The sequence below is a fragment of the Erigeron canadensis genome, chromosome 1, assembly GCF_010389155.1.
Source record: "Erigeron canadensis isolate Cc75 chromosome 1, C_canadensis_v1, whole genome shotgun sequence".
Lineage (NCBI taxonomy): Eukaryota > Viridiplantae > Streptophyta > Magnoliopsida > Asterales > Asteraceae > Erigeron > Erigeron canadensis.
Window position 1 is genome coordinate 53,567,898 of NC_057761.1, and position 13,385 is coordinate 53,581,282.

The 13,385-nt window shown below is 34.2% G+C and overlaps 2 protein-coding genes and 1 long non-coding RNA gene across 3 annotated transcripts; all 3 read left to right on the forward strand.

Annotated features, from left to right (window-relative positions):
* Positions 1–10: 10 nt before the first annotated feature.
* On the forward strand, positions 11–861 carry LOC122585071. Its single transcript, XM_043757169.1, has 3 exons — positions 11–238; positions 416–494; positions 582–861. The coding sequence occupies exons 1-3, from the start codon at positions 87–89 to the stop codon at positions 648–650; spliced, it is 300 nt and encodes a 99-aa protein (XP_043613104.1). The 5' UTR covers positions 11–86; the 3' UTR covers positions 651–861.
* Positions 862–2,289: 1,428 nt separating this feature from the next.
* Positions 2,290–5,115, forward strand: LOC122610239 (thylakoid lumenal 15.0 kDa protein 2, chloroplastic). Its single transcript, XM_043783236.1, has 6 exons — positions 2,290–2,565; positions 3,763–3,866; positions 4,009–4,099; positions 4,536–4,604; positions 4,686–4,795; positions 4,884–5,115. The coding sequence occupies exons 1-6, from the start codon at positions 2,352–2,354 to the stop codon at positions 4,974–4,976; spliced, it is 681 nt and encodes a 226-aa protein (XP_043639171.1). The 5' UTR covers positions 2,290–2,351; the 3' UTR covers positions 4,977–5,115.
* Positions 5,116–10,276: 5,161 nt separating this feature from the next.
* LOC122584809 lies at positions 10,277–13,022 on the forward strand. Its single transcript, XR_006321604.1, has 5 exons — positions 10,277–10,340; positions 10,413–10,523; positions 10,984–11,052; positions 12,348–12,419; positions 12,823–13,022. It is a non-coding gene; the product is annotated as an uncharacterized LOC122584809 (long non-coding RNA).
* Positions 13,023–13,385: the final 363 nt, after the last annotated feature.

Consider the following 13,385-nt stretch of genomic DNA (forward strand, 5'->3'; position numbering starts at 1 on the left):
TCTGAGGATAAAGTGGTGCGGATAAGTCGAGACAGAAAGACACACCAAACCAAACCCTAGCTTCAAACTCACTAAAAACACAAGAAATGGAGAAGTATTTTGGGAACGCATACAGGGGAGACCCGGGTGTTCCCCATTCGGGTCCTGAGAAATTCCTCAGTATTTGGGCCGGGTCAATCGCCTTCTCAGCCATCACTTGGTCCCATCCTTATATCTGGCACCTCTCCAATCGTTACAAGTATAATTTCTTCAATTATTTTCTCTCTTCATAATGATGTTTCTTTCTTTTTATTTATTCAATATTTTCTTTTTTATTACACTTTTAGTTTAATTTATGTAGCATGCTAAAGTGTTGTCCATCACGGTTAAAAATTATCTTAGCGTAGTTAATTTTAGTTTTTAACCTTGTTTTTAGTTGGCATGATCATGCGATGCTGTTTGAGCAATACCATTGGAAGAAAGCACTCAAAAAGAAACAACCCTACAAATTCTCGGTATGTTTGGAAATGTTTGAAATTATAAAATCTACTTTCAAATTAGAATTAATTAATTGGGTTTTGATTATGTTTGTTTGGTTATAGTGGAATGAGAACTGGAGCAGAGCGGCACGCGATTCATACTACTACAACTGGCCTGTTTACTTTCCTTAAGCTTTGCTTTTCGCTTTCAATAGCATAACAACTTCAAAACATTTTGTATCATGTTTGGATATGTATTTAAGGCTTTCACTTTCCGTAGCCGTGTGAAACTGTTCTGGCACGAATCTTTCCTTCCGAGCTTTAAGTTTGCAGTATGCAATCACTTTCCGTAGCCATGTGAAACTGTTCTGGCACGAATTTTTCAGCAATCTCTGTTTCTATATGCTACGTGTATTATGCAATCAGTACTTATTATGTTGGTTTTACTTAACATTCATTACATCTGAAAATAAAATAGGAAAGCTTATTAAAAAATTATTAACTTTTTGGTTCATTGGGTGTGGACTGAACTATTGAGATTTCAAACTGATCCGATCAAAACCAACTATTGTCAATTGTTCGTTCAGTTGGCATTTCAATTCTTAAGAATCTTGTTTTTTTTTCATGTTCAACTTGATCCCTGTTATACAATGTCACTCAACAATTTAGGTATAGAAACAATTACACTTTTGTTTGTAGGCTCAAAATGGGTGGGTCAGGTGACTGGTAGTTTTTTGGTGTTGGTTTGATCAGGTTGCTTCAGAATGCTTTTGGTCTAGGCTATAAAGCACATGATTTCATCTATAGTTGGTGTGTTTAGCTTAGTGCGGGTCTGCTCGCTTAGTTTGATCTGCTTGCAGATTACACAGGTTTGGGTACTTGGTTTTGTAAGTTGGGTTTTGTTTTGATAATACGGTTGTAAATCATATTTTTGGGCTGGAGTTGATACAGTAGGAGATGTGATCTTAATAGTTGAAGACAGTTGCATTTTCCTTTTCCCGTGAGTGTGAGTGAACCTGCTGCTTTGTTGCTTAAAATATATACTCTTGTATGGTGGTCTAATTTCTATATGGTGTTTATATAAGAACCAAAAGTAAATGAGGAACCATTAATCAACTGAATGTGATTGAATATCAAATCCATTCCTTATTCTAAAGAGTCATGAATACAGATAAGTTGGTTAGTTATGCACTACCAGAGATTATTAAAAAAGGTCAGATGCAAAATTATTTTCTAGCAAAGATTTAAGCAATGAACAAAGAGGGAAAGAACAGAGATAATCAAATCCACAAAGGAAATGAATTAGAAAAAAAGGCCAACCCTCCAGTGGTTCTTACTCAAAAACCATGATCACTAAAATAGAAACAAAGGCCAACCCTCCAGTGGTTTTCCAACAACTTTCTTGATTTTCTTTCAGCTGACTTTAGAGTTTTTTGGTGGTTCCAAGAGTTTCCTACTTTCTTAGACCTTGACGAGCAATCCTTGGGGTATAAGGGCAGGTGGTGTTAGAGAGAGGAGTAAGTATGACACAAACGAATTTATGGGTGTAGATTTTTTTTCTACTCAGGTCATCAGGATAAGACAAATATTTTTTGACTTAAATTAAATAGAAGATGGAGTAATATGTCAAATTTTATATCATGTTTTATCAGATGTGAGTATAGAGTCATGTTAATGATCAAACTGATATGGCTATAGTTTGATTACACAAAAAGTTGGAAATGTAGCTGTTGAAACTGAAAGTTTGTCAAACTTGAGGGACTATTGCTGCTTATTTTCTTTGAATCATTCCAGACATAAAATGATCATCTTTTTCTTCTCTAGAATCCTATCCACATAAAAACATACAACTCTCAGGATCAAGAAGCTAATTCATATTCATACTAAGTAACAATGGTGGTTCTTCAACTTCTGTCTCCCTCTATCTGTCAACATACTTCAAAGAATCTGACCCACGTGGTAGCTATTTCAAGATCACCAGTATCTTCACCTCAGTTATTTTCAATTCCAAAATCATCAGATTTTGCCCCACTGATCTCTAAACTTAAATCCAACTCTCTGAATTTGGCACTTACTGGAACCGTGGCCCTTGCATTAACCTTTTCAGGTATTAGCACATGAAAATATATCAAACTTGTCACTTTGTTTATCCAACTTTCAAACTTGCTACAATATGTATCGAATTTTCAGTTATTACTGTCATATGTATTTGACCTGTTATCACTTGTGGACCGGTGGCGTGTCATTGGGTTTGTTGATTAGGCAAATGACATGTCAACTTATATGGCTGCATAAAAATGTCAGTTACTTGATAAATGCATAACAATATACGATACATATACCAGGAATTTTGACAAATTGGCTAAATTTTACATACAAATGTGTTTGTACAACCAATCCGGTTACCTAAAACGGGTGAATGGGGTCAATATGGTTGTTATTTGGCGGTTCCCTTCCGGTAAGGCAGAGCCTTTTGTACGCCAAGTATGTGTGTATGTGATTACGATTATTCTAGCCATCCTTCCCCCTATTTATAGAGGGTTCGTGACTTTTCCTCCAAGTAGGGTTTTGGAGGCCGTCCATATCACTTCCGGGAATAGGGGATTTGATATGATCTTCTTTCCTAAGATATAGGATTCTTGATAAACACAAATCTTTTCCTTGTTTACCGGAAGTGAAGCGTACCCTCTGAGTGTACCCTGCGTGCCTATGCCTAGGCGGGTACGTCATCAAAATGTAGCTACAATTTTTGATCATATGATATAATTTTTGTTATGTAATTGTGATGTATAAGAAACCAAAGGGATTTCATATTAAGCTGAGTATAGGCGGTGTAAAAAGCTAACATGATTCCAGGCCTGACACATAGCAGGGGCAAGGGGGTCGTTGTCTCTTGTTGGGGTATCCTTGGCCCGGTCAATAGAAATTCCAGCCTAATTTATCAAACAAAGCGTTTATTTACCAACCATTTTTTCGCTAAAAGACACATCTGTACATACAGAATTCAGCTTCCAAAACAAAACACATTTTCCAAGTCATTCTGATACTTATCAAACCCCATATTTCTAACATATTATCAAGTGTCAACGGGAATTAGTGTATAGAAAAGTGTTGTTAATGCATATAAGTAGTATCAATGATCAGTTAAAAAAAAGCATTTAGAATGTGGGTTAGTTTTTCTTTTGAATGAAGTAATATTTTTTTCTAGAGTTTTATGAGTTCGTTAGGAGTCGTGGTTTGTTTCTGTGTTTCTTGAATCAGATTGCATAGCATAAAAAAGAACAAAAAATCATGAACTATGTAGGAGTTGGATTTGCCGAGGCAAAAGTTGGGGTTAATAAACCAGAATTACTTCCCAAAGAATTCACCACAGTCATTGATGTTGCTGGCTTCCTCTCAGAAGGTCAGGTATTGTTTTGTGTATTTTTTTAACCGAGTTCTGTATATCTATATAACCGTAGAAAACCACTAATTTGAGCATCTAATGCACGAATTTTTTTAAAAATATCGTCTCTTTTATGTTAAAGCGGAGAAACGTTTTGATTCTCAGGAGAAACGACTTGCAAAGGAGATTGATTCTATTGAAAAAGATACTGGATTTAAGCTCCGAGTTCTAGCTCAGAACTATCCTGATACACCAGGTATGCTAATTGACTAGAGGTGGTAATTCGACCCATTTACTAATACAGTAATTGGGTCAAAGAGCTTATGTTATATGTCTAAAGCATCAAAAAGGTAAGGTAAAAATATTAGCTAATAAGGAATTGGGTCAAATTGGTGGGAGTCATCCAAAGTGTAGTTTCCATGCATACAATCTTGTCTATCATTTTATTCGGAACTTTTTAAATCACCGTTGAAATTATATCTGTGGTAAATACTAAATTATGATCATATTTTTACACACTTATTATTTGAGAGAAAAGAAAATATAAATAAATATTTCAGTCAGAAAAGTTCCAGGTCACTCACCTTGACACGTGTTGGCCCAAATCAAATGCTTACCATTTTTGACCCGTTACCCATCCCACCCAGATTGCCTTTGAAATGCACGAGTATTTTAAACATCATTGTTTGCAGGCTTGGCAATTAAAGATTTCTGGCAGGTGGATGATAGAACTATCGTTTTTGTTGCTGACCCAACATTTGGTAAGGGTTTCATGTACTTACCCAGTACCTACCCTTATTGCTTCTTCTATATGTTTAACACATTATTTCCATTCAAATCAGGGAATATCTTGAACTTTAATGTTGGTGAGACTGTGGACTTAGACATACCACGTAGCTTTTGGAGTCGCTTGGCGGGTAAATATGGAAATATGTTTTACTGGAAAGAAAAGGTAAACTATATCTATTTCATCTTTAAGTCTTGTCCTATGTTTTTCCGTCTCTTTTCCAAATACAGCAAGTAAGATTATTTTGAAACAGGGAGAGGACGCATCTGTTGAAGCTGCAGTTATGGCAATATCTAGTTGCTTAAGAGAACCTGTGGGAGTCAACAATTGTGCAGAGGTAAAATAAACGGCAGGGGTGATTGTGTTGAATGTAGAATTTTCAGAGTCACAAGTCATAAAATGAACCCCGTTTGCTGTAAAAATTGTATTGTTTGGAGTTCTATGACAAATATCTATAATATGAATGAATCTACTATTTAGTATAATAGTTCTTCTCATCTTGTTTTACATACATTTTTGCTATTATTATGGTACAGCTAAATTTAGTATCTAACATTGTTTATTTCACTTTTGAGGAAATCAGTTGTAACTTGTAAGTTGGTTAAGTATATAAGAGTCAATGTATGATGATTCTCGCGAACTATTTAGCCGGCATTGGTAGCAAGATTGATGAACAAGAAGTTACTCCAACATTTCAATTGGTTAACTTATGATTTTATGAATAGAATATCAAGTTTGAACTTTAAAGAGCCAATGCATCTTTTCTCGAGGCTTGATCTACTGTATGTGCTTCTAATTGAGGATGTAGTCTTTCTCGAACAAGTCCTTGAAAACATGGTGGGCTGGTTGATACTTACAAGAGTTACTATTAACATAGTTGCATAACTGATTTTAATTGCCATTACTTTAAAATGGGCTAGGGGCTCCATCCGGCCCGTTGGTGCATATCTTTAACCATTAAGACGTCACGTACAGAGTCCCCAACATCATATTAGTTGACCGTTTAAAAATATGATTTTAATTTTATATTCCTAGACTTGGATCCAAGATCACGATATCTGAAATAAGTGTTGAAGGTCCTATATAAAATTCACAATTACATTAACAAAAAGGTAACTTACAAGTTAATTTTTCCCTAAAGGTTTTATTAGACAATTTTTTAAAATTTTAATTTTAAAAAGTGTCATGGGAGTTCCACAATTTCAATTAATTCACTATATTACATTCATATGTATTATAATGTATAGAATATCCTTTACAATATTTCATTATTTATTGGTTTGTTTTTCATTTTTTTTTATGCGGTTGGTACTTTTCATGGTCATTATTTTTATGATTTTTCAATTTTTAAAAAAACAATGAATAAGAATGTTTCCATCAAAACAAATTAAATATTCTATATTCAAAAAATGTGATATAAATTTATCTTTCTTATTATATCTCATTTCTTCTTAAATAGCACTTGATATATTTTTATAACTTAATATATACTTTATGCTAATTTTGACGCATCATCATCATGATGTAAAAGTGATAGTATGCCATAAATCAAAGCCTATTAATTAAAGATTGATTTTCTTAACTTTAAAGATAAAATTGATTTAAATCAAATATTAAGATTTAAATATAAAATTTAAAATTTTACCTATAAAATCCACCTAACTTCAAAGGATTTTAATCTATTAATTACATAATTAACTCATTATCACACTACACAATAACACAAATAATGAACTTGTTTCAATATATGGTTATCAAAACTTAGTTATAATTTAATTTGTCGATTGTAAGGCTTACATATTAAAAAACGAAGTTGTAAACAATAGTTAGACATTAACTATTCTCTTGTTACAAAATTATTTTTTGGAAAATCTTTTTTTTTCTGAAAAGTAAGTATAATAATTATTATTTTTGGAAATAAAAGTTTTATGATTTAAGAAAAATGCAATTACTATAGCATGTGATATTATTATCATTTAAATTAAATAGTTTTTGGTTAATGAAATTTATATGTAGATAATTATTTTCGATAAAAATAAAAAAGATAGAGAATAAATTTGACACACTTAATTAATTGAAAATTGTAACGGATTCCCGCGTTGGAGCAACGCCAAATCCAGGAACCGACACAGACAACAACAACCAATAACCCTAAATTCGCTCGTAACGCAGCAGATGTATGTATCGAACTCTTTATTGTATATATATGTTTCCAGTATCTTTGTGTATTCAAAGATTAATAATAGTAATTCGTTTTTAATTTCAATGCTATTCCGCAGCATCTATACTCCTCTGTCCGGTTAGGGTTTTGGAATGTGATCACCGGAATTAGGGTTTCCGATTGACGGCGATTTCAAGAAGTAATCAGGGTTGTATCTATTCTCTCCTTCTTTTTCTTTTTTCTTTCTTTTAGTGAATTATTTCGTAAGTTAATTTAAAAAACAATCGTAATGGAAATATATCACAAAGAAACAATACTGATGATTTTTTCCCGACAAAATATATATGTTATTATCAAATTGTCTTATTAATTTCAAAAAACTATTCTTTGATTTTAAGCAATTTATAATCTTTGGCAAGTCTTGTTTTTTTAGAAACTGTTTTACCGTACATTCAATAATCCATAATCTAGGCTGTTTTTGTAGCACGGAATGTTTTTTTCAGAAGGGTCATTCTTTTTTATATTTGCTTTTTCAATGGCTATGTTTTCGTCTATTTTGACATCTGGGGTTACATTTATTTTTCAAGTTTTTAATTGCTTTTGCAGTTCTCAACTACTAGAACACTTAAACATGCGTTTCAACTTCTCTTGTACTTCGAGACTTGTACTTGAGAGTTGATCGTGTGTATCTAGGTTGTTGTTGTAGTAAGGATTGCTCTAGCTTTTGAGTTTCCCCACTTTTAGTGATTTTGATGGATTAAATAACAAGGTGCATATTCTTTTTATGGAAATTCCAAAGGCTTTTGTATTCCGTAACTACTACGACACTTAGACACTCGTTTCAACTTCTCTTCTACTTTGAGGCTTGTACTTGAGGGTTGTTCGTGTGTATCTAGATTGTTGTGGTAGTGCGGTTTACAACTGCTTTTGAATTGATGTTTTGCTATTGGGGATTGTGTTTGTATATGTCTATAGCGTTTTCAATTGCTTTTGTAATTTCCATTCAATACTAGATCACCACAACACTTGTTTCAACTTCTTTTGTACTTTGAGGCTTGTGCTTGAGGGTTGATCGTGTGTCTGCAGGTTCTTGTATCGGTAATTGCTTTAGCTTATGACTTCCCCTTTTTTGTATGGTTTTTACGTTTTTTAACAATAGGGCTGCACCTGTTTTTAAAATTTTCAATTGCTTTTGTATATCTCCCACTACTTGAATACCCGAACAGTCGATTCAACCTACCTTGTACTTTGAGGCTTGTACTCGACCGTTGATTGGTTCTTGTAGTGGAGATTGCTTTAGCTTTTGACTCCTTCCACTTTATGTGGTTTTGGCTTTTTTGGTAATAGTTTTCATATGTTTTTGAGTTGTGCAATTGCTTTTGTATTCGCCTACTAAGCACCTAAACATATGTTTCAACTTTTCTTGTACTTAGAGGCTTGTACTCGAGGGTTGATCATTTGTATGTAGGCTGTTTTTGTAGCGTGATTTCATTTGCATTTGACGTCTTCTATCTTGTGTGATATTGAACTTTTTTCGTCTTCAGGGTTGCAGATTTCACTAAAGTTTGAATTGCTTTTGAAATCCCCTTCTAAAAGTATCCTTGTAGAAGTATTTTTATAGAAATATCTTTATAACAAAACTGATTTAAATATGTAATGAAGCAAGTTTTTTTCGTTATGGCATACACTTGATCATGAGATCGGCTTTAATAATATAGACTAGAAATGAACTGATAGATATCATATGGATTCCGCTTTAAAGCTAGACCAAGTCAAAATAGTTAATAAAGGAGTTGCTTGTTTGTTATATAAATTTGAACATGAAATTGATTTTAATAGATATACAAAAAATGGACTATTTTATGTAAGTGCTTGTTTGCTGTATAAATATGTAATGAGGAATTGCTTGTTTTGCAGGCATGAGTTTTGTTCCAGTCATTCAAATATTAGGTTACAGTTTGTGACTTTGGATTCTTCAGGCTGTAAGTGCTGTTGTTTCTCAGGTTTTTGTTTTATATTACCGTCTTCTCTTATTGTTTGTTTCCACATTCCGTTATTTTCTTGGATTATCATACATAGTGATTATATTATTTCATATGTGCTTTTAGTTTCTGCTGATATTTATTAGACCAATGGACGGGTCATGGCTACAATAGGAAAAGGATGTTTATATTTGATATCTTGTTATCATCAACCAAGCAATGTATGATGTCAGGTTCAATATTTTGTATCTTTTGCTTTTATAGTTATTTTGGTGACTTTCACAACTTAATGCTGGTTTGCTTTTCACTATTTTTCTTTTTAATATTGGTCATCATTTTTTGTTTTAGTTTTCATGTTCACGTTTTCATTGAACAACTCTTCAAATCAGGATATGTGGGTAATGCTTGTTTGCAGAACGAGATAAACTAAGTGACAGGTTGATACATTGTTCCACTCTCCAAACTTTTATGGCTTTTGACTCTTTGGTGTGTCATTTCATTTATATCTTCATCTCTTGCACGCTTTCGATTTTTCAGGTCGTGTAAGTTGTATGTCGGTTTAACTGTTATAGTTCTGTCTGTTTATTTTTTGCTGTTGCAGTGGTGTGGTTGGGTTTGTTTTTTGCTGATTGATTTCAAGTGTCTTACAAGCATGAACTTGAACATACTGTTTTTCGGGTTGAGGGTCACCTTGAGTAGGCCATCCATTTTTTAATTTTCTTTTTTTTTTTTATCTTTTGTGGTTTTATGATTTTTTGTTCTTTTTCTAGTTCTCACGTTTTACTGATTACCTTCATATATCTGAAGGGGCAGGTACTGGTAGATCTAAATAAGGCAACATGTTGGTAGTTGATTCACCGTTTCAATGGTTCCATTCTCCATTGCGTCAATTATATTTACCTTCATCTTGAATGTTCAGAATTTTTAGTTTGGTTGCCAGTTAGTAACTCTGACACTATTGTAGTATGCTGATACGAACCCATCCCATAATAGGCTCGTATCATGCCACAAGCTAGGTGTAGAACTCACTCCCAAAAGCTAGCTCACAGGAGGAGGGGACACCTAGGCTTATAAACCACCAACCAATCCCATACTTGGCCGATGTGGGACCATATCAATACCCCACCCTTTGAAAAGCCAACGTCCTCGTTGGTCACGGCTATGTTGGTCACGGTTGGCACCCTTCACCTTGGGTCCAAGCCACCACTCCATAGGCCACCACTCCGAGTGTTGGAACCTCGAAAGGTAGGGTTGGCTCTGATACCAATTGATACGAACCCATCCCATAATAGGCTCGTATCATGCCACAAGCTAGGTGTAAAACTCACTCCCAAAAGCTAGCTCAAAGGAGGAGGGGACACCTAGGCTTATAAACCACCAACCAATCCCATACTTGGCCGATGTGGGATCATATCATATGCTGTCATTCTTTTACTTATGGTTATGTTTTTTGTGCTTTTAATGTTGCAGTGGGATGATTTTCCCCCTTTTCTGCTAGGTTCTGTTATGTCGTGATCACTAGGATGTCCTTGTTCCCTCATTGCTGGTTTCCCTGTACATCAGTATGGTTAGTATCTAAACCATGACTTCCTGTCAGTTACTTTTTACTTGATGTCTGGACATTCAATTACATGTACAGGTAGGAGTGCAGATGATGGATTTGCCTGAGTATGCTATTGGAGTTTAATTGAAGAACAGAAGTAGTTCTATATCTTCCGATATAAATCTCCTCAAGTCACTTGGCAGTTGTGTATGCTTTTAGCTCTTTTTGCATCTACATATTTTATAATTAGATGTGGCCATATTGACCCATTTACTTCTGGATGGGCCGGATTTGTGTTCTCTAGTCTGGTTTACCTCTGATGGATCAAATCAAATTAGTTAGGTATAGATTAACATTTCAGATAGGTTGAAAATTGCCCAAAAATCTTTTAGGCCCGGGTTTTTCAGTTAAAGTATATTTCCATGTCAACCTGCCTTACCCAAAATGTTTTGAAGGTTGGCCAATGATACAAAAAGGACTCCGGTCATTTTGCCGTCTTTGCTTATAAAATTAATAATTTTTTTGTTTTAAGTTTGTACAGTAGTTTCTATCCAAGCATTATCAATTAAATTTATCTTTGTGACCGTTCCTAATAAACTGAATATGATGATTGATGAATGTGATTATTGTAGTAAAGTAATTCTGGATATGTTTTTTCAATGTGCAGGGCGTGTCCAAGGTAAAAAGAATTTGGAAGCCATATTTCGTGCTTTCCTTTTCCGTTACGAAGTTGTGGGTAATCTACTTTCCTTTATTGTTCTATATTATAGATATCGATTGTCTGATAGGCTTTTTGTCTGTTTTTCCATGCATTACAGCCGAAGCTTACTTTGTGTGAACTTTACGTAAGTAGGCCTGAGCTCGGTTCGATTATGTTTCGAATACAGCTTGAAAAGTTCACCGATATACTCAAGTTTCAAAAATAACATCATTTTAAATTTTCAAGTCTAAGAAAAACAATAATCATAAATAGTAGATTAGCAGACATTAGCAACTAAAGTTCAAATATCGCAAATGCTTTACCAAAGACTCATGAGCTTCAAAAGTCTAAAATGCTGATTTGAACCCACAACTAAAAGAAAAGGAATATACAAGAAGGAAAGTAAAGGTGGTTATTAGTTACCTGGCAACCAAGTTTGGTTTAGGTTAAGCTGTCTTTAAATAAGGCCTGCATGCCATTTTTTAGGATGAGTTATAAGTTGGTTCTTTGAACTAATTAGGAGTCACTAGAACTCAAATCCAGTAAATCTAACTGAACAGCCAACTTTTGTTGGCTGGGTTTGTGTTATTCTAGGTTCTTGTAGCAAGGCTTGCTTTAGCTTTTGTGTTCCTCCGCTTTTAGTGGCTTTGATGTATTGGATAGTAAGGTCCATATATTTTATAAAAGTTCCGAACGCTTTTGTATCCCCTAACTACTACAACACTTAAACACTCGTTTTGACTTCTCTTGTACTTTGAGGCCTGTACTTGAGGGTTGTTCTTGTGTATCTAGATTGTTGTAGCGGGTTTTACATCTGATTTTGAATTCCCCTTACTTTATGTGGTATTGTGGTTTTGATGTTTTCTAATGGGTCTTGTGGTTACTTATGTATATAAAGTTGTCAATTGCTTTTGTAATTTCTATCCATTACTAGATTAACACAACACTTGTTTCAACTTCTTTTGTACTTTCAGGCTTGTGCTTGAGGGTTGAGCATATGTATACCAGTAATTACATTAGCTTTTGACTTCCCCATCTTAATATGGTTTTTTTTTTTTTTTTAATAATTGGGTTGCACCTGTTTTTAGAATGCTCAATTGCTTTTGCATTTCCCACTACTAGAATACCCGGACAGTCGTATCAACTTATTGTACTTTGAGGCTTGTACTTGACCATTGATCATTTGTTTGAAGGTTCTTGTGGTGGAGATATTGCTCTAGCTTTTGACTCCTACTTTCTTTGGTGTTACCCTCTTATTATTTTTTACACATTTCGTTCATTTTCTTGGATTATCATACATAGTGCTTACATTATTTTTCTTGTGCTTTTAGGCTCTGTTGATTTTAATGAGACCAATGGATGATTCATGGGTACAATATCAACAGGTAGAAACTATACAAGAGGTAAAAAATGTTCTATCGTTTTCTGTTTTTGGCTGCATTGGCTTGATGTCTTCTTATCATGAAATTGTTTAGGGCTAGAAATCTTCCTGATTTTATGGCTTTATTTGTGAATCCTTTTTGACCAGAAGAACTTGCTTATGGTAACCTGGTAGGTTAAAGCAATAGTGTCAGTCCATTTTCTGTACCTGATAGGTTAAAGCATAAGTGCCATTCCATTTTCTGTACAGCTTGCTGTGTGTCACACTATTATAGAGTGCTTTTCATATTAAGAGGTTTTTAGGATGATTCTCTGCTCTGTCACATTATTACAGTGTGCTTTCTAAATTTCTTTTGGGAGTTCCAAATATACAATTATGTGGTTCTCTTATATGGGGTTATGGTTTTTGTTCCTTTTCTGTTGCAGTGGTAATGGTTCAGTTATTGATAGATTTTAAATGGCTTGTGGGCGTGACAAGCTGAACAATGCCTCTTGCATACATCAGTTATTTATCATAATTGCTCAGGTAGTAAGTTACATTCTGACTACGGATTCTTCAGGTTGCAAGTGTCGCTGGTACCCCTGTTGTAGTATATAGCTGTTTTCTCTTTTGTTCTTTCTGTGTTCCATTCATTTTCTTTGGTAACAATCTACAGTAGTTAGATCATTTCATGCTTGCTTGTAGGTTCTGTTTGTTATATTCATGATAATTGCTCAGGTAGTAAGTTACATTCAGACTACGGATTCTTCAGGTTGCAAGTGTTGCTGGTACCCATGTTGTAGTTTATAGCTGTTTTCTCTTTTGTTCTTTCCGTGTTCCATTCATTTTCTTTGGTAACAATCTACATTAGTTAGATCAGTTCATGCTTGCTTGTAGTTTCTGTTTGTTATATATCTATCATCAACCTAGAGATTATAGGTGTGACATTTTGTATTTCTGTTTTTTCATTGTTATTTTGGCTTCTTTCAAAGTTAATGATGACTAGGAT

Bases quoted from the DNA above. Each gene is read 5' to 3' on its own strand.
- LOC122610239 (XM_043783236.1), top strand. From the start codon at position 2,352: ATGGTGGTTCTTCAACTTCTGTCTCCCTCTATCTGTCAACATACTTCA. The intron at 2,566-3,762 runs GTATTAGCACAT...TGAACTATGTAG, and splicing joins CCTTGCATTAACCTTTTCAG to GAGTTGGATTTGCCGAGGCA. The intron at 4,605-4,685 runs GTAAGGGTTTCA...CATTCAAATCAG, and splicing joins TGTTGCTGACCCAACATTTG to GGAATATCTTGAACTTTAAT.
- LOC122585071 (XM_043757169.1), top strand. From the start codon at position 87: ATGGAGAAGTATTTTGGGAACGCATACAGGGGAGACCCGGGTGTTCCC. The intron at 239-415 runs GTATAATTTCTT...CCTTGTTTTTAG, and splicing joins CACCTCTCCAATCGTTACAA to TTGGCATGATCATGCGATGC. The intron at 495-581 runs GTATGTTTGGAA...GTTTGGTTATAG, and splicing joins AACAACCCTACAAATTCTCG to TGGAATGAGAACTGGAGCAG.